Source organism: Oncorhynchus clarkii, chromosome 10, assembly GCF_045791955.1.
Source record: "Oncorhynchus clarkii lewisi isolate Uvic-CL-2024 chromosome 10, UVic_Ocla_1.0, whole genome shotgun sequence".
Taxonomy (NCBI): domain Eukaryota; kingdom Metazoa; phylum Chordata; class Actinopteri; order Salmoniformes; family Salmonidae; genus Oncorhynchus; species Oncorhynchus clarkii.
This window is the reverse complement of record NC_092156.1, coordinates 61,051,112-61,075,886: the sequence shown is the minus strand read 5'-3', so window position 1 is coordinate 61,075,886 and position 24,775 is coordinate 61,051,112. Positions and strand designations below refer to the sequence as shown.

Here is a 24,775-nt window from a genome sequence, read left to right as displayed (position 1 = left end):
ACATATCAAAAGGACAACATTAATTTTTATTTATTAACAGATTTGATCACCTATTTATAGTACATAAAGGAACAGGTACCACCTGATTATGTCAAATGTTTTGGGGGAGTGGGTGTTATAAAGAAGGACATTATGTTTGTTATGAATAGAACATAGACAAAGAGAAATTCATAGGGGGATTATAGTTACACTTCAATGACAGTATTTTGGCTATGCCAGCACACCAAACAACAAGTCTATCATCTGAGAATGTGAGCACACCCAGATGCTCAACTGAGGGATTCAGTCATCACCAAAAAACCCTCTTATCCAGATCACTTCACATGACAACTATAATATGTCAGCTAAAGAATGGTTCCCAGATATCCCCTGTGCACATCTCAAGCCACACTGCTACGATTTCTACCCGTTGTGAATACTCCGATGTCTGATGAGGTTACTCAGGAAGGAGAAGCTCTTGTAACATAGTTTGCACTTGAAGGGCCTCTCCTTGGTGTGAACGGTCTGGTGCCTCTTCACATAAGTCGCCTCAGTGAAGCGCTTCCCACACGTGGGGCAGGCATACGGCTTGTCGGAGTCCGTCCTAATGCTCGACTTCCCATGTTGTGACCCAATGACGTCAGAGGAGGTAGAAGCAGGAGTCACCACCTTCAGGTGGTTAGTCTTTGAGCTCCCTCCTTGACCTCTAGTCATTGTTTGGGTGTTGTTGGGATTGTGTGTTGTGTTATAGGCTAAGTACCTCTTGTGGTGAATGCCCATCCTGACCGTGTCTGTATTGGTGGGGTAACCATGAGGTAACTGAGGAAGGCTAGACCCAGGAACGGGTCTTCTATGAACCCATTCACCGGGCATTAGATGAGATTCTGAAGGAGAAGACATACTTCCTGAAAGACTACCACCAGGGGGGTCTCCCACCACTCTCCATGAAGGCTGAATCCCAGGGTAACCTGCTCTGTTCATCATGGATACTATGGTGTTTGTATCATAGGAACAGGAGGGTCTATCTCTATCACCCCCAGGCCCTGCTTCATCCCTGCACTGAGACTGTGAAGAGAAGGGTCTGGGCTGCAGACTGGATCCCTGACTGGAGCCTCTGTCTCTCTGATGACCACCAGGGCTGAGGTTGTTCAGTCCACCTGTCCACTGGTTGTGTTCTGTGTGGTGGAGTCTCTGTCCCTCGTGGTTCAGTCCTGGTTCCGACTTGGGAAGGAAGCGCGACGGCTCCTGATCCAGGGTCCTGATCAGGGGCCAGGGTTTGTGACCAGCTGCTTCAGAGGTCAAGTCTCTCCCACCAGCAACACCGGATAACAGCAGGTCCTCATGGACTGCAGGCTGTAAGCAAAAATTGAAGAGAAAAGCATAAAGTTTCAAATACGAACGTTTTTGCTGTACACAATATTATAAAATGTTAACCACAGTCAAGCCCATCTCTAACACTGTGATTTAAGTACCTAACAATATGGAGCCATTGGAGTTTATTCTAAAAATTGTCTCTGTGTGTTGATTCAAGAATTAAGTATAATGTTTTGGTTCGATTGAGATAAGGGAAACTCAGTAACCTGCAATGATACATACAAAAATAACCAAGTCAGTCAGCACAGAGTCAATGTTGTATTTAATTTTAACAAAATGTTCATACACTCACATAACGTGAAATACAGTAGTTTTATTGCACAAAACGACACGTGACAAGTAGAATAACTCATTATGGTAACATTATGGTTTACCTTTTTGTGTAAATCTGGTACCATTGCATTATACACATCTTCATGTCAAGTAGACATGAATTAAAGCACTATAATTTCCTAATTAAAACACCTGCATCAAACAACAGGACAAGGTTCTCAATTTTCGTCAGTGAAGCATTTTTACATCATCACTCCAACCGTCACCATATAACCTACTCTGCCTTATCATACTCATTCTTTCCTCAGTTGACCTTAACCAGTTCCCTAATACATCTAAAACACTGGCAGAGTAGATGAAGCACAGACAATGCACTAGCATTGTCTGAGGTCTGGTTTATTATGAGTGTGTGGAGGATAAAAGTCAGGAAGTGACTGTGTTGTCGCAGGGTCCATGTTCCAGTTGATAGATCCTATAGAAGGCAGGCTGAAGGCAGCATCTGTTAGGGGGTTAACCTGAGGCATCATCAGTCTCTCTGAATCACAACTATAGGAGCAGGACGGAGCATCGCTAGCCGAGTCTGTGTCTGTTCTCTCCCGCGGCATACTGGCACCTCCCCGTCCCCGCGGTCGAAATCTACACCTTGCCCTGCTCTCAGCCAGTCTGTTGTCATGTAGACTAAGTTCAGTTGTTCTTTTGTGTTCGACTGTATGTTTCTAGTTGTGGTTAACAGTATTGTTCCCCAGCCCAGAGTTGAGGACGCTGTCCCATCCACTGACCTCCACTATGTTGCCTCTGGTCCTGCCCTGCTCAGTGATGTCATCCCCTGGGCCCTTGGCTGCACCCATCTGGGTCTGGGAATCCAAGATGGCCGCCCAGTCTCCTCTGTTAGCCTCCAGCCAACCACCTGCAGGAAGAGGTTACAAAATACTTTACAAACATGGCAGAGAGAATTCTACATATAGAGTTCTACATTTTTTTGGTAAATTACCTGGTCAAGTTCATACATTCTTTTTTTAAATGTAAACATAAGTTGTATTGATTTCATTTTATGAATGAATAAAATTAAGAAATAAATTATATCCAGGAAGATATATTACTGTATGTAGGCTATATGTATTTCTCTCTTACCTTGCTCCCCCATCTTTAGTCCATTCAGCAGATCAATGCTCTCTGGTCCGTCTTCTATTGTCTCCTCTTTGACCAGCATCAGATCAGGCTTCCCATCCTCCATGTCTTCTGACTGTAAGAGATACAGAGTGAGAGGATGTTGGATTAAGAAATCTGGTATGAGCACCCTGCTATGGAGCATCTTCTGATTGGGCAATGAGGGATTGCTATGACTACTATGAAAACATGTTAGTTGAGTTGACACTGCAAACGTGTTAGATTATTTGATGACTTAACACTCTAATGGTTTGATAATTGAAAGACATGGTCCCACACTTAAGACAGAATTGATCAAGACCAGGGGCAGTATCCACAAAGAGTCTCAGAGTAGAAGTGGTGATTGAGGATCAGGTCCCACCTGTCTACATCAGTGGAGGCTAATTTGAGGATGAAGGGGAGGACCATCCTGCTCAGTGAATTTCATAAAAATAAAAATGGTAAAACATTTAAAAAGTTATCCTTTTTAGATAAAACACTAAATATATTCACGTCACCAAATAATTCATTAAAACACACTGTTTTGCAATGAAGGTCTACAGTAGCCTCAGCAGCACTCTGTAGGGTAGCACCATGATGTAGCCGGAGGACAGCTAGCGTCGGTCCTCCTCTTGGTACATTGACTTCAATACAAAACTTAGGAGGCCCTTGGTTCCCACCCGCTTCCATAGACTTACACAGTAATTAGGCCAACTTCCGGAGGACGTCCTCCAACCTATCAGAGCTCTTGCAGCATGAACTAACATGTTATCCACCCATTCAAATGATCAGAGAATCTAGAACTGAAAGCATAAGCTACTGCTAGCTAGCACTGCAGTGCATAAAATGTGGTGAATAGTTGACTCAAAGAGAGCGAAAGACAATAGTGTAATGATTTTCGACAAATTCATTTCTTCAAAAATTAAGGAGAAGCAAGAGAGAGAGTCATTTTTTTCACTTTTAGTTTCACTTACTTAGCAAATGCAGCTGGCTATTTTAGCCAACAAACACCCGGCTCAAACAGAGGGATACTATGTTAGCTAGCTGGCTATGACTATCTAACACAACACTGGAACTTTTCCAAGTCTAGGTAAGTTTTTGGTTTTATTAATCCATTGCCACCGGGATCTCTGGTGTAACTGCTAAACTGCTTACTGACTATACACTAATGTTACTACATGATTGTAGCGTGTTTACTAATGCATTAGTTCTATTAGCTATGTTGACTAGGATGTTACTTTAGCTAATATGGGGACAACGATGTAGGCTGTGTGTAGCGGTTATGACATGGTTTGGAAAGTTTTCTTTGTCTGGTCACATACAGGTAATGTGTTGTGAATCGAAGTCCACAAACTAAAACAAAAGGTGAGAGGAGGAGAGTTTGAAAGTGAACTGTGTTTACGCGTCGTCAGGGGTGCATTCATTTCACAGATTTCTGTTGAAAAAAGTTTCTTACACGAAAGCAAGCGAAACGGGGGGGGGGGGGGGGGGGGGGGGGGGGGACGGCACTGACCGCCACTGGTCTACATAGTCTTATTCATTATGATCTAAAAGGCAAAACTGATCCTAGACCAGCACTCCTCTGAGAGGCTTTGTGGATACGGGCCCTGACCTAATACCATACAGACAGCAGTTTACAGTTGGCTCACCTCAGTGAGACTGTGTGTGGTCCTGTGCTGCTCAGCTGGTTCCTCTGTGGGTTCAGGAGGAGGTGTAGTCTGGTTGTCCTCCATGACCATGGTCCCATCAGCGTTCCCCAGACCCTCCTCACACCCCTCCTCCTTCACCAACAGCAACTCTGGACCCTCCTCCTCCTGGAACAGATTACACAGGCATACACTCCCTCAGGTACATACATACACATAGATAATAAAACACACTTTAAAAATATTTTATTTTATCCCTTTTTTCTCTCCAATTTTGTGGTATCCAATTGGTAGTTACAGTCTTGTCTCATCGCTGCAACTCACGTACGGACTCGGCAGAGGCGAAGGTCGAGAGCCGTGCGTCCTCTGAAACACAACCCAACCAAGCCGCACTGCTTCTTGACACAATGCCCACTTAACCCGGAAGCCAGCCGCACCAATGTATCGGAGGAAACACAGTACACCTCAAATCAAATCAGATTTTAGCAGACGTTAATGCGAGTGTAGCGAAATGCTTGTGCTTCTAGTTTCGACAGTGCAGTAATATCTAACAAGTAATCTAACAATTCCCCAACAAGTATCTAATACACACAAATCTAAAGGGGTGAATGAGAATATATAAGTATATGGATTAGCGATGGCCGAGCGGCATAGGCAAGATGCAGTAGATGGTATAAAATACAGAATATACATGTGATATGAGTAATGTACGATATGTAATAAATATTAAACTGGCATAATTTAATAAAGTGCCATTGTTTAATGTGACTAGTGATCCATTTATTCAAGTGTCCAGTGATAGGTTCTCAATGTAGGCAGCAGCCTCTCTGAGTTAGTGATCGTTGTTTAGCAGTCTCACAGCCTTGAGTTAGAAGCTGTTTTTCAATCTCTCGGTCCCAGCTTTGATGCACCTGTACAGACCTCGCCTTCTGGATGATAGCGGTGTGACCAGGCAGTGGCTCAGGTGGTTATTGTCCTTAATGATCTTTTTGGCCATCCTGTGACATCGGGTGCTATAGGTGTCATGGAGGGCAGGTAGTTTGCCCCTGATGATGCGTTGTGCAGACGGCACCACACTCTGGAGAGCCTTGCGGTTTAGGGCGGTGCAGTTGCCGTACCAGGCTGTGATACAGCCCGACAGGATGCTCTCGATTGTGTATCTGTAAAAGTGTATCAGGGTTTTGGGTGACAAGCCAAATTTCTTTGACTCCTGAGGTTAAAGTAGCGCTGTTGCGCCTTCTTCACCACACTGTCGACCGTGTCAGTGTGCACTGCGCCCGGCCTGCCACAGGAGTCGCTAGTGCACGATGGGACAAGGACATCCCTGCCGGCCAAATCCTCCCCTAACACAGACGGCGCTGGGCCAACTGTGCGCCGCCCCATGGGTCTCCTGGTCGCGGCCGACTGCGACAGAGCCTGGAATCGAACCCAGAATCTCTAGTGACACAGGTAGACCACTGTGCCACCCGGAAGGCCCTTAAAACATGGAGTGTTTACCCATCCCCACTCAGTTTGAATCCTATACTATAGTTACATTATGACTTCATTGTTGTTAAACCCATCATGGTGGACATAAATATGCTGTCGTGGGCAAAAACAAGTCAGCTATGATAAGTCAACAGTCCTCATCAGACAAACCTGACTAAATTATTTTGTACAGTATGTGTTTGTTAGTGTGTGGGTATGTGTAGGTGTATTTACTAAATGTTTATTGTTGATAAGGGTCATTCTATGAAATGAGTGCCTTTGGCATCCCTTTTAAGTAGAAATTGTGCACAAATATTACATTTTAAAAGGCCATTATATTAAATGAAGTGCCTTTTAAAATAGACCACATGGGTTTGTTACATTAAATTAAGTGCCCTTCAGTAGACCACATTAGACCACATGCAAAATTCTATAAATCAGATGTTTAATATGAATAAAGACTTCTTGGAAGATTTTAACCCACTTAACCCCAACACTTCTTCAAGTTTTCACCATCATTTTAAAGCCATAGTTATATTGTTGCTTTCACCAAGTCATTTCTGAAGATTTTTATTTATTTAATGTTATTAGTGATTCATTTTAAACCTGTTAAACTCTGAGCGATTGTTTTGGGGCCTGTACAGGGCCCGGTGAGTGTGGGGGTCAAACGTATTTTTATCTGAAAATAGAAAGTGACATATCATTTGAAAGCTACAGGCCTTGTCTGTTTTGAAATCTAACTCAAATCTTACTGCTGGCAATAGCATAAGAATCTCCCCCCATAAAGTCCATAAATCATGGGCTATGGACATATTAATAGAGTATGCAGTGTAGCTCAAGTTACCAAAAGTGTAAACATTTAGTATGAATGGAAAGGGTACACCCTGATGGTCATTGTAAAGCAATGCATTTCCTTCACCATCTACATTACCTTGTATGCATCCTCCACATGCTCCGTTTAGCTTGCTCATCGTTTACATAAGTATTCAGACCCTTTGCTAAGAGACTCGAAATTGAGCTCAGGTGCATCGTGTTTCCATTGAACATCTTTTATGTTTCTACAACTTGATTGGAGTCCACCTGTGGTAAATTCAATTGATTGGACATGATTTGGAAAGGCACACACTTGTCTATATCAGGTCCCACAGTTGACAGTGCATGTCAGAGCAAAAACCAAGCCATGAGGTCAAAGGAATTGTCTGTAGAGCTCCGAGACAGGATTGTGTTGAAGCACAGATCAGATCGGAAGCCACTCCTCAGTAAAAAGGCACAAACCAATATTAAACTATTTGGCCTGAATGCCAATCATCATGTCTGGAGGCACCATCCCTATGGTGAAGCCTGGTGGTGGCAACATCATGCTGTGGGGATATTTTTCAGCGGCAGAGACTGGGAGACTAGTCAGGATCGAGGCAAAGATGAACTGAGCAAAGTATAGAGAGTGGCCAAGCCAAAGCCCAGACTTGAACCCGATCTAACATTTCTAGAGAGACCTGAAAATAGCTGTGCAGTGACGTTCCCCATCCAACCTGACAGCGCTTGAGAGGATCTGCAGAGAAGAATGGGAGAAACTCCCCAAATACAGGTGTGCCAAGCTTGTAGCGTCAAACCCAAGAAGACTCGGGGCTGTAATCGCTGCCAAAGGTGCTCCAGCAAAGTACTGAGTAAAGAGCCTGAATACTTATGTAAATGTGATATCAATTTCAATGATTTGTTTATTTTTTGAAAACATTTCTAACAACCTGTTTTTGTTTTGTCATCATGGGGTATTGTGTGTAGATTGATGAAGGGGGAAAAAACTATTTAATACATTTTATAAAAAGGCTGTAACGTAACAAAATGTATAAAAAGTTAAGGGGTCTGAATATTTTCCGAATGCACTGTATATCATTCTTGTAAGACGAGAAATTAAGGTATGACATTTTGCGCACGCCATTCACTTTCAAAATGGCTGTGTTCCAATGGGAATTTGCGAATGTTTAGTGCACCAGCATTAGGTAAAAGATCAGATTTAAAAATAAATAAAAAATTGGTGTAAATTTCAGTTTTTGTGGTCTGCTGTATCTTGGACTCTGTAGTAGTCCTATTGTTTCTGACACCTTGATCTTAATCCCACAGTTCTTACCTTTCTATCTCTGCAGTGAAAGAACAAGACAGATCATCAATGCCAGTGTCTAACGCATCACCATCACCAAAATAATAAACTGTCCTCTGGCTCTGGTGAAATACCGGTAAATACTCTGAGCTGGGAGCAGGAGGACAGCCCAGTCTCCCCAGACCTAGTTTCTCAGTGTGTAAGATCCTTTGTGTTACAATTAAATTCTGTCTCTGACTTGAGGACAGCGTTCGGCGTTCCCACTGACCTCTGTGATGCTGTGTTGGGTCCTGGGGAGGGGTGCGGCGGAGATTAGGTCCTCCATGGCTTCAGGGGGCGCTCCAGCCTCTCCAGTTTGGACGTCTCTTCTGTGTCTTGGGTCCTCCTCTCCTTCCGGCCTCTCCTGCAGAACAACAGGACCTGCAGCCCCTGCAGACTGACACAAGAAGAAAGGAGGTTATTCCGGTACATAAATAGAATTGGATAACAATGTTGTAATGAAGTCTTACAAGCTCCCCTATGGATGATAACTTAGGATGTACATGTAAGCTAATGAATAGCTGAGGGGAGACTTCCTGAAATAAATTAGACACATTTGTTGTACTGTAATTTTTTTATGTTACACTATGACACTAACCTCTATCACGATAACATGCTGGGTTGAGGTTCCACTCCTCTCATCTATTGTTATGGGTTGGTCATCTCTCCACGTATTTTGTCCTGCTGGCTTTGCAAAGGTCCTGTGGCCTCCTGTGAGATGTCCTTCACCTAAGAGAGTGATTGGGGGGAAAAGGGGTGGTTAAGTTAGGTACTGTCAATGCTCATCTCTATATTATACACTATCGACATTAACCACGTTTCCATCCACAATTTTCATACAAGTAAAGCAAGGTTCCACAACTGGTGGCTAGTGGGCCAAATTTGGCTTTGGTTTTGTGGCCCTTAAAGTTTTCTGAGCAAAATGTTTCTATTTTTTCCATTGTTGGACATAAGACTAAAAACACAAGGAAATCAGTTCCAATTTATTTTAATTTAAGAAATCTGTTCCCATGTATTCCCATGAAGAATATAGAGACAGGTGATCGTATACGTAAGCCAGGTTTAAAATGATTATGTTTTAGTCAAACATTATATCTGTTTGTGCTTCTTGCGGTTCATTTGCAGTCTACAAATTATTTGTAATTATTTTCTGGTCCCCTGACCACCCGCTCAATGAAAAAAATAAAAAAAATCAGGCTGCGGCTGAATCTAGTTGATGATCCCTGTCATCCCATATAAAAATAAATCACGACAGCTGTGATGAAAACAGGAAGTTTCGGTACAATTTTTAAAATGCTGATAGATCATTTGTTTGCTCGACATGGTGGGATCTTTGTGTGTTGGTAAAATTAATTAGGCAAGAAATGGTGGGGGAAATATTGATATAACCAGTCACGTGATTATATGGTGTGTGGCCCTCCCACTATGACTCGGGAAACCATGCAGTTTATTAGGCTACAGATGAAATAAATTATGATGAACTTCATAGGGTGGTGAAAGTGGACGGTGATCTTGATGCTCATTTCCAATAAATATCGAGGGTCTTATTCTGGTGACATGATGATCGATGCTGGACTGCCGTTTGACAAATAAAATTATTCCCGCTCTTATCCATAATAATCTCATTATGTAGACCAGCCTACCCTCACTGTATCTGAGAGCTGTTGGATAGAGCACACGTACCAAGACCAGAGTAGGTACATTTGCTATTTAACGCAACAGTTGTGACAAAACTACCCGTGGAGTTGAAAATGTGATGGAAACACATTAACCTTTTATTCGGTTCATAAAAACTTAAACTAGAAAGTAAATTGTGTGCGCACTAAGTCATCACGCACTGATTCTTATCCACGAGTCAAATTTCGTAATAGTCGCATGAAAAACAGTCGCCAATTGGATGGAAACCTAGCTAGTAAAATGTATTATGCTAGCAGTGGTGGAGAAAGTACTCAATTGTTATACTTGAGTAAAAGTAAAGATAACTTAATGGAAAATGACTCAAGTAAAAGTCACCCAGTGAAATACTAAGTCTAAAAGTATCTGGTTTTGGTACACTCGCCAAAAATATAAATGCAACATGTAAAGAGTTGGTCCCATGTTTCATGGGCTGACATAAAAAATCCCAGAAATGCTTCATATGCACAAAAAAAGTATTTCTCTCAAATTTGTTGATTAGCTAAAATTGTCTGTGGTGATATTCGTACTCGCAACCTTTACGTTGCAAGACATTTGCATTATACACCCACCCTACTTTTGTTTTTGCCTTAAGTAACCATCTGTCTTATGTAACAGATCATACTGTATTGAACAAAAACAAATGCAACATGTAAAGTGTCGCTCCCATGTTTAAAACGCTGAAATAAAGGATCCTAGAAATGTTCCATATGCAAAAAAAGCTTATTTCTCCATTTTTGCACACACATTTATTTACATCCCTGTTAGTGAGCATTTCTCCTTTGCCAAGATAATCCATGCAATTGACAGGTGTGGCATATCAAGAAGCTGATTAAACAGCATGATTACACAGTTGCACATAATGCTGGGGACATTAAAAGGCCACTAAAATATGCAGTTTTGTCACAACACAATGCCACAGATGTCTCAAGTTTTCAGGCAGTGTGCAAGTTGTATGCTTACTGCAGGAATGTCCACCAGAGCTGTTGCCAGAGAATTGAATGTTAATTTCTCTACCATAAGCTGTCCTCCAATGACATTTTAGAGAATTTGGAAGTATGTCCAACCGGCCTCACAACCGAAGACCATGTGTAACCACGCCAGCACAGGACCAGGTCTGGCTTCTTCACCTGCGGGATGGTTTTTGCACAAACTGTTAGAAACCATCTCAGGGAAGCTCATATGCGTGCGTGCTCGTCGTCCTCACCAGGGTCTTGACCTGACTGCAGTTAGGCATTGTAACAGACGTCAGTGGGCAAATGCACACCTGCACACTGTAGAAGTGTGCTCCTCAAGGATGAATCCCAGTTTCAACTGAACCGGGCAGATGACTGACAGAATGTATGAGTAGCGAATGTGCCTACTCTTGGCAGGTGCAGCCCAGGGTTTCACAAACTCGGTTCTGGGGCCCTGTGGGTGCATGTTTAGTTTTTTTTTGCCCAAGCGCTAAACAGCTGATTCAAATAGTCAAAGCTTGATGATGAGTTGGGTATTTGAATCAGCTGTGTAGTGCTAGGGGAAAAAAACAAACATGCACCACCATGGGGCACTCTGTTCACAACGTTGACATCAGCAAAGCGCTCGCCCAGAGTGCCCCATGGTGGTGCATGTTTGTTTTTTTCCCTTAGCACTACACAGCTGATTCAAATACCAAACTCATCATCAAGCTTTGACTATTTGAATCAGCTGTTTAGCGCTTGGGCAAAAAAAAACTAAACATGCACCCACAGGGCCCTAGAACCGAGTTTGTGAAACCCTGGGCTGCACCTGCCAAGAGTAGGCACATTTGCTATTTAATGCAAGTACATTTTGTGTGTACCATATCATCACGCACTGATTTTTATCAGCAAGAAGTCCGTTTGGTGGAAACATAACAGTAGCTACATTTCCATCCAATTGGTTTAAGATTTTCATGCAAATATTCTGGAGTCTGCAAAAAGTAAACGCGTATTTTCCCACCAGTGGAATGTTTCCACCAAATGATCTTGTCGTGGATACAAATCTGTGCGTAATAAGTGCACACAATGTACTTTTTCACAAGTTTAAGTTTTCATGTACTGAATAGAAATCTAACGTTAAATATGTTTACATCACATTTTCAACTCTACCAATAGTTTTGTCACAGAAACTTTTGCTTTAAATAGTACATTTGCCTACTCTGGTCTTGGTACGTGCGCTCTAGCCAACACAGATATAGTGCGAGAATATTTGTATTTGTCAAACAGCAGGCAAGCATCGATCATCACGTCACCAGAATAAGACCCTCGATATTTATTGTAAAGCAGCATCAAGCTCATCACCGTGCACTTTCACCACCCAGTGAAATTATTTCATCTGTGGCCTAATAAACTGCATGGTTTCCTGAGTTCTAGTGGGAGAACCACACCATATCATTGCGTGACTCCAAGTTTACTTGGATTTGATGGTATATTATGATTTTATTATATATTATTATATCAATATCTGCGCATAATTAACTTTACCGACACAAAAAGATCCCACCATGCCAAACGAACAAATTATCTGTTGGCATTTATATAATTGTTCCGACACTTCATGTTTCCATCACAGAAGTCATTGTTTTTTATTTTTAATATATGGTAGACCTATGACTTTACTCTCATAAAAACTGGATGCAAACAATATCGTGTTGGAAAAATGCGCATATTTTCTTTATGTCTATTTTTGAATATTTGCATGAAAATCTGTCGCTAATTGGATGGAAACCTTGTCTACAATTGACAAGGATGTAAGGTATCACTTATAAATTATTGGTATACTATTTATTCATTGATTATGTTCCATGCATCGCATTATTTAAAGTGAGTGTGATTATTGGAATTTCAGGGGAACGGGGAGACCGCTCCCTGCAAAATGTACCTCTTGCCATTCCTCTGTATCGGTCGAGGACACTACTGGGACGACTGGCGAGCACGCGCTCCTGCGTTGTCTTCTCTGCGCGCTCCCGTGCCACATTCATTTCCAGTATATGTAGTTTCCTCTGCAATGCCCTGTTTTCTTTCTGGCTTTGAGTTATTTCCAAACGAAAAACCGCATAGTCGTCGTCTATGAGTTTACATATATCTGCCACGGCTGAATTCGCTAGCATCTCCATGATGGAGGCTATTTGAGTGTGAAAAACCATAAAGTTAGCCATTGTTAGCTAACGTTAGCAGCTAGCTAGTGTATAACGTGTATCAGTCCTGTCTCCAACGCGAATTAAAAACTACATGGGGTAAGCATGTGAAGCTGTGCAGTTAAATTAATCATATCTTCAGTTCCATGGTGTTTAATAAAGGTCTAAAGAACAACAATAAAACCGCTAACATGGGAAATTGTTCTTGGTCATTATTTACTACCGTTAATACTGAAGAGAAAGGATGTTATTGGGTGGCGTCATAGCTCAGAGGGCGTGACTAAATAAGACGTATGTGCGCTGTTCTTATCTCGGGTTCAACACAACTGGGATCTCAAAAAAATACGAGGTCAAATCATGACGTCAGTGATTTTCATGTAGGAAAGTTGGAGCCATAGAAAGTGGGCCGAGTTCACGAGTTGGATGACCGTTTCAACCGATTTTTCCCAGTCGAGTTTTTTCGAATGGGCCAGTTGTTTTGAACGCGCTAAAATCGGGGTTCCCAGTTTTGAACGCGGCATAAGAAACACTGTACTGCTTATTTCATTCAGAGAGGACGAGGCGAAGCGAGAGGTTTTACTCCACCCAAGATCTGTCCACGAAAATAAGCCAATGAAGTGAGGAATTTTTGTATGGTGGTCAATCAGTCGAACTTGGTCAACAACAATGTAATTTCTAATGTGCTACATGAGACTTATTTGATCTATCTGATTGAATAGAAGTAATGTTTAGGACAGTTAGGTTGTTATGAATGCACTGATATAAGTAGACGCACATGGCATTTAGGCAACTTTGAAAGAAAAAAAACTATATCAGAGTTGTGGCTGTTGTCATAGAGATAGAGGACTCATGGATATAACCGGTTTTACCATGAACATTGCCATTGAGGGCTTTCACTATTTTAAAGTAATCAACTGGGTTGGGAGCAATCAGCTAATAAAGACATTTACTACTTTAAAATGGAGATAGCGCTGGTCAGGCTGTCACAGATACAAGGAGGAGTATCTATCTCCTACCCTATCTAGCTCTATGGCATGTTGTTCACAAGCCCATCTTTCCTCTCATTGGCTGGAATAGTCCCACCGGATCTCGCCTCCTCCTGGCTGCCTTCCACCTTTGAGGACATGTATTTCTATTGTTAAAGTGGTCACTTGCCTATCTTGTCAATATAATAGATAATCTTTAAATTACACCAGAGATGGAAGAGAAAGCAGACATCCGACTCAGTCATGCCTAGGTGGGATACAGCTAACCGTTTTCCTAAACGTAACCTAATTCTTCTAACCTGCTATGTTAATTATCCTAACTTTCTGCATAAGTTCTCCTAAACCTGCTACGAAAAGTACATTTTGACAAAAGCTGTGCCCCTTCTAGACAACCATCCCACTCCCTCATTGTCAATGTAAGTCAATGAAGTAGGCCAGACCCAGATGCTATCGCATTGGTGTCTATGGGAGCCACCCCATTAAGTAGACATTAGCAACCATTTTCTTCAATGTCAAACTGCCTGAGTGAGTTTGTCAAGCATCTTTGATTACACCTCAACCTATTCATGATCAGTATCTTTCAGGCTTAGAAAAAGTACAACAAATGGCATAAAATAATGGGTTATTAAGGTGTTAAAGAAGAGGGACATTCTATTTGTTATGAGTAGAACATAGGCAAAACCAGGGGGGAATATAGTGTTACTCATCAATGACAGTGTTTCAGCTATGCCAGCACTCCAAACAACATGTGAGAATGTGAGCATATCCAGATGCTCAACTGAGGGATTTAGTAATCACAAAAACCCTCTTAATCCAAGACACTTCACATGATAACTATAAAACTAAAGAATGGTTCCCAGATATCCCCTGCGTAAAACTTAAGCCACACTGCTACGATTTCTCCCCTTTGTGGACTCCTATGCCTGATAAGGTTACTCAGGTGGAAGGATAAACTCTTGTAATAGTTTTCACTTGAAGGGCCTCTTCTTGGTGTGACCGGTCTGATGCTGCTTCACATATTTCACTTTAGCAAAGCACTTCCCACACGTGGGCAGGTGTACACCTTGTCAGCGTCCTTGCTAATACTTGGCCTCCCACGTTGTGACCCAATGACCCCAGAGGAGGCAGAAGCAGGAGCCACCTGAGTCTTTGAGCTCCCTCCTTGAACTCTCGCCGTTGTTGTGATTGTGTGCTGTGTTATAGGCCAGGTAACTCCCATCCTGACCCTGTCTGTATTCGTGGGGTAACCATGAGGTAGCTGAGGAAGGCTAGACCCAGGTCCAGGCCTTCTATGAACAAAGTCACCAGGCATTAGATGAGATCCTGAAGGAGAAGACAAACTTGCTGATAGACTACCGCCAGGAGGGATCTCCTACCTCGCTCTGTGAAGGCTGAAGCCCAGGGTGACCTGCTCTGTTCATTATGGATACTGTGGTGTTTGTATCATAGGAACAGAAGGGTCTATCTCTTTCAGGCCCTGCTTCATCTCTGCACTGAGACTGTGAAGAGAAGGGTCTGGGTTGCAGACTGGATCCCTGACTAGAGCCTCGGTCAGGGAGGTGTTTCTTACAGAAGAAATATGAAAATGTGCATAAGCATGAAAGCAATTAAAAGGGGAACAGTTAGGAGCTCATAGGAACATTCTCAGACCAAAGTTGAGGACACAACATTCCACGTGACACAATACTGAATCCAAAAATTACACTGTTTTGACATTTACTACACTTTTCACCGCATTTGTTGATAACGACGTCTGAAAATACTATGGATGCGTTCATTAACATGACAATAATATTCCTGGGAAATGTGGGGTAGGTGCAACATAAGACCAAAAAATGACAAGGTTTTAAGTGAGAGGACTAACTGGTGACTCCAAACTGCCACACACCTCTCCAAAGTGTGCACTATTCCTAAGTCATTTCAATGCACTTTTATGACACAAAGTCTTCAACTATAAGGTGCTGTTTCAAGCTCTCCCAGTTGTGCCGTTGAGGAACTAGAGCAGAAGACTTGTGGTTGTTTTGTTTGGAACACAGCCCTGCATCCCTGACATCACACAATTACTGTTGTTTATGCTGGATTAGGTGGGCATCATTTGAAAGCTTATTCTATTGCTAACATGACTAGCTAATTTATAAGATGCGATCTTAGTGTTAAGGTTTCACAGGGCAATTTAGAGAAACAGACTGTAATTGTATAGAAATAGAAAGGAGTCATGTGTGCAGTCAGGTGCGTGTTTTGTGGCAAATTTTCTTCACAAAAAAAAAGTTTGAAAAGTGCAGTAAATGTAAAAACAGTGTAATTTTTGGATTCAGTATTGTGTCACGTGGAATATTGTGTCCTCAACTTTGGTCTGAGAATGTTTCTATGAGGGAGAAAAAAAATGGGTAAACAACAACAACAAAAAAGATAAGCAAAGGCTGTACAGTAAAATGCTGTAAATGACATCAGAGCTTAGGCTCAGCGCTTCACAGCTCTGGATGGGTTTTGACTGACAGCCGTTCTGAACTTGAGCACCACCCGCGACAAGAAGTTGCCCCCATCCCTCCCGCTAATTTGGGCAACTTTTACAGATGTTTGGTTTTCTGACGGGAGTGGTGTGAATTAAGAGGACTCGATGTATTCTGAACGATGAGACGTTGAGGATTATAAAATACCGCTTTGATGTCATACTATCAAGTCAAAAACCTGTGAGTCCAAAGGTGCAATTCACATTTCCATATCAAAATCATGTCATAAACACAGTCAACATTCATGATCACTATGTTTGATGTACATTTACTAGATGACATGGCATCATACCCTGGGTTGTTCTGAACAGAATGAGTCTTTTCGCTGGGACAATTGTGCGCCGCCCTAAGGGATTCCCAGTCAAAGTCGGTTGTGACACAGCCTGGGATCGAAATCCAGGTCTGTAGTGACGCCTCAAGCACTGCGATGCAGTGCCTTAGACAGCTGCACCACTCAGGAGGCCCCCAAAATCTGCCATTTTCAACCCATATACGGGTACAAGATTTAAGGGTTATGGCACTAACATAAACCTAAAAGGGACATAGTTGTCACTCTTCATCAGTGAAGCATTTTTACAGACACCATCACACCAACCATCACCATATCATCTACTCTGTCTCATCATACTCATTCTTTCCTGTTCACCTCATCCAGTTCCTTATACATCCAAACCAACAGCACTAACTACAAACAAACTAACTAGTAATACATTACATGTTTAGTTTATTAGGATCCCCATCAGCTACTCTTCCTGGGGTCCACATAAAACGTAAAAAAATACATGACAATGTACAGAACAGTAATAGACAAGAACAACATAAGATATTAATTCAATTCTAAATAAAGAGTGTCTTCAGGAAGTTTTCCCCTTGCCTTTTTCCACATTGTTACGTTACAGCCTTATTCTGAAATTGATTAAAATGTTTTTTTTTTCTCTCATCAATCTACACACAATAACCCATAATAACAAAGCAAAAATAGTGTTGACATTTTTGTTAATTTATAAAAAAATAAAAAAATGAAATCATATTTATATAAGTATTCAGACACTTTACTGAGTACTTTGTTGAAGCACCTTTGGCAGCGATTACAGCATTGAGTTATCTTGGGTATGACGCTACAATATTGGCACACCTGTATTTGGGGAGTTTCTCCCATTCTTCTCTGCAGATCCTCTCAAGCTCTGTCAGGTTGGATGGGGAGCGTTGCTGCTAAGCTATTTTCAGGTGTCTCCAGAGATGTTCGATCAGGTTCAAGTCCGGGCTCTGGCTGGACCACTCAAGGACATTCAGAGACTTGTCCTGAAGCCAGTCCTAACGTTGTCTTGACTGTGTGCTTTGGGTTTAAATTATATATATATTTTTTCTCACTTTTATTTTACCCCAGTAGGCTAGTTGAGAACAAGTTCTCATTTGCAACTGCGACCTGGCAAAGATAAAGCAAAGCAATTCGACACATACAACAACACAGAGTTATACATGGAATAAACAAACATACAATCAATAACACAGTAGAAAATTCTATATACAGCATGTGCAAATGAGGTAGGATATGAGAGGTAAGGCAATAAATAGGCCATTGTGGCAAAGTAATTACGCAATTAAACACTGGAATGGTAGGGTGTGCAGAAGATGCATGTGCAAGTAGAGATACTGGGGTGCAAAGGAGCAAGATAAATAAATAAATACAGTATGGGGATGAGGTAGATGGGATGGGCAATTTCCAGATGAGCTATGTACAGGTCCAGTGATCTGTGAGCTGCTTTGACAGCTGGTGCTTATAGCTAGTGAGGGAGACATGAGTCTCCAGCTTCAGAGATTTTTGCAGTTCGTTCCAGTCATTGGCAGCAGAGAACTGGAAGGAGTGGTGGCCAAAGGAAGAATTGGCTTTGGGGGTGCTGGAGCACGTGCTACGGGTGGGTGCTGCTATGGTGACCAGTGAGCTGAGATAAGGCAGGGCTTTACCTAGCAGAGACTTGTAGATGACCTGGAGCCAGTGGGTTTGGCGACAAGTATGAAGCGAGGGCCTGCCAACGAGAGCATACAGCATACCCAGTGGTGGGTAGTATATGGGGCTTTGGTGACAAAACGGATGGCACTGTGATAGACTGCATCCAATTTGTTGAGTAGAGTGTTGGGGGCTATTTTGTAAATGACATCGCCGAAGTCGAGGATCGGTAGGATGGTCAGTTTTACGAGGGTATGTTTGGAAGCATGACTGAAGGATGCTTTGTTGCGAAATAGGAAGCCGATTCTAGATTTCATTTTGGATTGGAGATGTTTAATGTGAGTCTGGAAGGAGAGTTTGAAGTCTAACCAAACACCTAGGTATTTGTAGTTGTCCACATGTTCTAAGTCAGAACCGTCCTGTCACGACTTCTGCTGAAGTCGAAGCCTCTCCTTGTTCCGGCGGTGCTCTGCCTTTGACGTCACCGGTCTTCTAGCCGTCATTGATCCATTTTTCATTCTCCATTGGTTTTGTCTTCCTACACACCTGGTTTCAATCCCATTCATTACCTGTTGTGTATTTAACCCTCTGTTTCCCCTCATGTCTTTGTCAGAGATGGTTTGTTATTCAGTGTTGTGTTGGTGCGCGACGGGTCCTCGTACCCACTTTGTTTATTGTTACATTTAGTGTTTGGAGTATGTTTCGTTTATTGTTATTAAATAACTCCATTACACTCAGTTGGATTCTCCTGCGCCTGACTTACCTGCCACCTATACACACACGACTCTGACACGTCCAGAGTAGTGGTGATGGACGGGTGGGCATGTGTGGGCAGCAAACGGTGGAAGAGCATGCATTTAGTTTTACTTGCATTTAAGAGCAGTTGGAGGCCATGGAAGGAGGGTTGTTGTCCTGTTGGAAGGTGAACCTTCACCCCAGTCTGATGTCCTGATCGCTCTGGAGCAGATTTTCATCAAGGATCTCTTTGTACTTTGCGCCACACTTGTAAGACAAGTGGCAAATCATTTGTAAAAATAGAGAATAATAACGGCCCAGGGGAACTGCCTTGAGGGACACCGCACTGTACATATCTGATTTTAGAGAAGCTTCCGTTGAGTTCAATTGGATAAGTAACTCTCCAACCATGTGATGGCAGGTGATGTAAAGCCATAACAAGTTTGTTTTTTCAATAACAAATTATTATCAATAACATCAAATGCTGCACTGAAATCTAATACAACACCAACTACCATCTTATTATCCATTTATTTTAGCCAATCCTCAGTAATCTGAGTCACTGCAGTACAAGTTGAGTGCCCTTCCCTAAACGCATGCTGAAAGTCACTAGTTAACTTGTTCTTTAAAGAATATACTGAACAAAAATATAAACGCAACATGTTAAGTGTTGGTCCCATTTCTCATGAGCTGGAAAAAAAGACCCCAGAAATGTTCCATACGCAGAAAAAGCTTATTTCTCTCAAATTTTGTGCAAAAATTGGATTACATCTCTGTTAGTGCGCATGTCTTCTTTTCCAAGATAATCAATCCACCTGACAGGTGTGGCATATCAAGAAGCTGATTAAACATCATTATCATTACACAGGTGCACCTTGTGCTGGGGATAATAGGACACTCACACAACACAATGCCACCAATGTCTCAAGTTTTACAGGAAGCGTGCAATTGACATGCTGACTGCAGGAATGTCCACCAGAGCTGTTTCCAGAGAATTTAATGTTTGTTTCTCTACCATAAACCACCTCCGTCGTTTTTAAAGAATTTTGCAGTACGTCCAACTTGCCTCACAACCGCAGACCACGTGTAACCACACGAGCCCAGGACCTCCACATCTGGCTTCTTCACCTGCGGGTTGGTCTGAGACCAGCCACGTGGACAGATGATTAAACTGTGAGTTTGCACAACTGAAGAATTTCTGCACTAATTGTCAGAAACCATCTCAGGGAAGCTCATCTGCATGCTTGTTGACCTGACTGCAGTTCGGCCTCGTAACCGACTTCAGTGGGCAAATGCTCACCTCCGCGATTGGTCACTGGCACCCAAGAGAAGAGTGCTCTTTACGGATTAATCCTGGTTTCAACTGTACCGGGCAGATAGCGTGTATGGCGTCATGTGGGCGAGCGGTTAGCTGATGTCTCCAATTAGGGTGTAATCAGCCAACAATGTCTCTGGATTTTCCCTCAGCAGATTTAGTTTGTGATGTTGTTTATAATGTTCAGAGTTTTTTTTCTGCTGGTAGATCAAATGGAATATGCCAAGCTCCTGCTACTGTTGCCATGGCTATTTTTAGAATTTGAGTATTGATGCATGTCAGTGGAGGCTGGTGAGAGGAGCTATATGAGGACAGGCTCATTGTAATGGCTGGAATGGAATGAAAGGAACGAGTCAAACGTGGTTTTCATATGTTTGATACCGTTCCATGAATGCTATTCCAGCCATTACAATGAGCCTGTCCTGATATTTATTTATTTGATTTTTTATTATTTGACCTTTATTTAACCAGGTAGGCCAGTTGAAGACAAGTTCTCATTTACAACTACGACCTGGCTAAGGTAAAGCAAAGCATTGTGACAAAAACAACAACACAGAGCTACACATGGGATAAACAAACGTATAGTCAATAACACAAAACAATCTATGTACAGTGTGTGCAAATGTAGTGAGATTTTAGCATTAATACTGGAGCGATAGATGTGCAAGTAGGGATAATGGGGTGCAAAATAGCTAAATTAATTAGTAACAATATGGGGATGAGGTAGTTGGGTGTGTTATTTACAGATGGGCTGTGTAAAGGTACAGTGATCAGTAAGCTTCTCTGACAGCTGATGCTTACAGTTGGGAGTTGGAGATATAAGTTTCCAGCTTCAATGATTTTTGCAATTCGTTCCAGTCATTGACAGCAGAGAACTTGAAAGAAAGGGTGCCAAAGAGGTGTTGGCTTTGGGGATGAGCAGTGAAATTTACCTGCTGGAGCACGTGCTATGGGTGGGTGTTGCTATGGTGATCAGTGAGATGATATAAGGCAGGGCTTTACCTAGCAAAGACTTATAGATGACCTGGAGCCAGTAGGTTTGGCAACGAATATGTAGCGAGGTTCAGCCAACAAGAGCATACAGGTCACAGTGGTGGGTAGTATATGGGGCTATGGTGACAAAACGGATGGCACTGTGATAGACTACATCCAATTTGCTGAGTAAAGTGTTGAAGGCTACAGAGAAGGTATGTTGGGATTCGAAATGGTCGGTGATCTGTTTGTTAACTTGTCTTACGAAGACTTTAGAAGGCATTCCAGTATGAATATAGGTCTATAACAGTTTTGGCCTAGAGTATCTCAACCCTTTGAAGAGGGTGATGACCGCGGCAGCTTTCCAATCTTTAGGGATCTCAGACGATATGAAAGAGGTTAGACAGGCTAGTAATAGGGATTGCAACAATTTTGGCGGATAATTTTAGAAAGAGAGGGTCCAGATTGTCTAGCCCAGCTGATTTGCAGGGATCCAGATTTTGCAGGTCTTTCAGAACATCAGCTGTCTGGATTTGGGTGAAGGAGAAGCGGGGGGAACTTGGGCAAGTTTCTGCGGGGGTGCAGCGTAGTTGGCCAGGGTAGGGGTAGCCAGTTGGAAAGCATGGCCAGCCGTAGAGAAATGCTTATTGAAATGATCGATTATCGTAGATTTATCGGTGGTGACAGTGTTTGCTAGCCTCAGTGCAGTGGGCCGCTGGGAGGAGGTGCTTTTATTCTCCATGGACTTTACAGTGTCCCAAAACTTTTTGGAATTAGTGCTACAGGATGCACATTTCTGTTTGAAAAAGCTAGCCTTAGCTTACCTTATTCCCTGAAAAGTTGCATACCGCGGGGGCTATTCAATGCTAATGCAGTACGCCTTAGGATGTTTTTGTGCTGGTCAAGGGCAGTCAAGTATGGGGTGAACCAAGGGCTATATCTGTTCTTAGTTCTACATTTTTTGAATGGGGCATGCTCATTTAAGATCGTGAGGAAAGCACTTTAAAGAGCAACCAGGCATCCTCTACTGACGGGATGAGGTCAATATCCTTCCAGGATACCCGGGCCTAGATCGATTAGAAAGGTCTGCTCACTGAAGTGTTTTAGGGATATCTATGATATCCTACCTCTCCTTTGTGTGTGTTTTTGTTTGTTTGTTGACTTTCCAATGCCTTGTACCGTCTTTCCTTTAGAAATCCTCCAGAAATCCTCCAAATCAATTCCTTTTTTCTGTTGGTTTTATCCTCTATTTCTCCTCATCGTTCTTCTCGTTGCCCTGATGCCCTAGTCCCTCAATCCTGCCCTTATTGCTTCTTGCCAGATGATCAAGATAACTTAGTAGACTAGCTAGCCTTTAGAGCCAGGTTGATCAATCTCTCTCAAAATCAAACAATGTTCTCAAAGGAAAAACATCTACTAATATCTCCAGATGTGGAGAACACAGCACTACATTTAAACAAAATACAAAATAATTGAACAAAAATAATACAATTGTATGAATAGCTCTCCCTAACGGCTGCTGCTCAGTTAGATGGTGATGTCACTATACTCTATACATGGGCCGTGTGCATTTTCTGCTGGTGCATCATGAGGCAGCTCCTCTCTGAGAACCTCTTCCCGCACTGCGTACAGGCAAACGGACTCTCTCCTGTGTGGACCTTCAGGTGCATCTTCAGCCGGTGCTGGTGGGAGAACCTCTTCTCACACTGGGGGCAGCTGTACGGTTTCTCCCCTGTGTGGACCCTTTGGTGCCTCTTCAGGTTGAATGAGTGGGAAAAACTGGCCCGGCACAGGTGGCAGCCAAATGGTTTCTCCCCGGTGTGCATCCTCTGGTGCCTCTTCAGACTGGATGAGTGTGAAAAACTGGCCTGGCAAAGGTGGCAGCTGAATGGTTTCTCACCCGTGTGCATCCTCTGGTGGATCTCCACCTGTTTGGGGAAACTGAAGGCTTTCCCACAGAATAAACATGGGAAGCGCTTCTCTTCGCCACTGGATCTACTGATAGCGTTACTACTACTACTGTCATTTGTTACCGGGCTTGTGTATCCATTTAGTGTTGAGGCACTGGCATTGTCTGAGGTCTGATTTAACATTAGGGGAGTGTGAGGATGAAGGCCAGGGAGTGTCTGTGTTCTCCCAGGGTCCATGTTCCAGTTGATAGATCCTATAGAAGGCAGGCTGAAGGCAGCACCTGTTAGGGGGTTAATCTGAGACGCCATCAGTCTCTCTGAATCACAACTATAGGAGCAGGACGGAGCTTCGCTAGCAGAGTCTGTGTCTGTTCTCTCCTGCCGCATACGGACACCTCCCCGTCCCCGCAGACCAAATCTAAACCTCGTCCTGGTCTCAGCCAGTCTGTTGTCATGGAGACTAAATTTGGATGTTGTTTTGTTTTTGACTGTCTGTTTCTGGTTGTGGTTAACAGTGTTGTTCCCCAGCCCAGAGATGAGGACGCTGTCCCATCCACTGACCTCCGCTTGGCTATTGGCTGCACCCTTCTGGGTCTGGGAATCCAAGATGGCCACCCAGTCTCCTCTGTTATCCTCCAGCCAACCACCTGCAGGAAGAGGTTAGAAAGTAGACATTCGTTTTTTTAAAGTGAATTACCTGGTCAAGTTCATTTATTATGTGTGCCTTTGTATTTAAACATAAATTGTACTGATTTCATTTTATGAATGAAGAAAAAACCATTGCCGGTTGTATCACTATTCCTATTGAAGATCTATTACTGTATGTAGGCTACATGCATTGCCTTACGTCAGATAGTGAGATGATTTCGGCTGCGCTAATGAGGGATGAGCGTTGCGTAGAAGTGATGCCACCTCTCAGAAGACAATCGGCTATATGTATTTGTCCTTTACCTTGCTCCCCCATCTTTAGTCCACTCAGCTGATCAATGCTCTCTGATTCATCTTCTATGGTCTCCTCTTTGACCAGCAGCAGATCCGGCTTCCCATCCTCCATGTCTACTGACTGTAAGAGATACAGGGTGAGAGGATGTTGGATCAAGAAATCTGATATGAGCACCCTGCTATGGAGCATCTTCTGATTGGGCAATGAGGGATTGATATGAGTATTGTGTAAATATGTTAGTTGATTTGTTACTTGACACTCTTTAATGGTTTGATCATTCAAAGGCATGGTCCCCACACTTGATAACCCCTTACATTTGTTGAAATTGGCCTATATGGTTAAAAAAAAAGCATATGTGCATTACCATGGTAGCAATTGAAAGAGAACACTTTGGAGATTATATGGAAATTATAAAACCAAACGTAAGGACATAACAGTTCACCTGACACAAGATTGAATCCAAACATGACACTGTTGATTTTATGTTCATTTTACATTTACTTACTTTTCACAGCATTTGTCAATAAGAAATCTGAAAATACTCTGGATACATTCAGTAACATAATAAGAATATTCATTGAAACGTTGGAGTAGGTGCAAGATAAGAAAACACTATTAAACTAGGGT

The 24,775-nt window shown here is 42.5% G+C and overlaps 2 protein-coding genes across 2 annotated transcripts; both read right to left on the bottom strand.

Moving 5' to 3' along the window:
- Positions 1–7: 7 nt before the first annotated feature.
- LOC139418900 (transcriptional repressor RHIT-like) lies at positions 8–13,109 on the bottom strand. Its single transcript, XM_071168682.1, has 7 exons — positions 12,574–13,109; positions 8,618–8,748; positions 8,249–8,416; positions 4,422–4,586; positions 2,758–2,869; positions 2,406–2,533; positions 8–1,332 (listed from the first exon to the last, which is right to left on the bottom strand). The coding sequence occupies exons 1-7, from the start codon at positions 12,848–12,850 to the stop codon at positions 403–405; spliced, it is 1,911 nt and encodes a 636-aa protein (XP_071024783.1). The 5' UTR covers positions 12,851–13,109; the 3' UTR covers positions 8–402.
- Positions 13,110–22,845: 9,736 nt separating this feature from the next.
- On the bottom strand, positions 22,846–23,514 carry LOC139419307 (gastrula zinc finger protein XlCGF49.1-like). The gene has a single exon (XM_071169252.1). It carries the CDS (start codon positions 23,512–23,514, stop codon positions 22,846–22,848), a length of 669 nt encoding a protein of 222 aa, XP_071025353.1.
- Between the last annotated feature and the right edge of the window lie 1,261 nt (positions 23,515–24,775).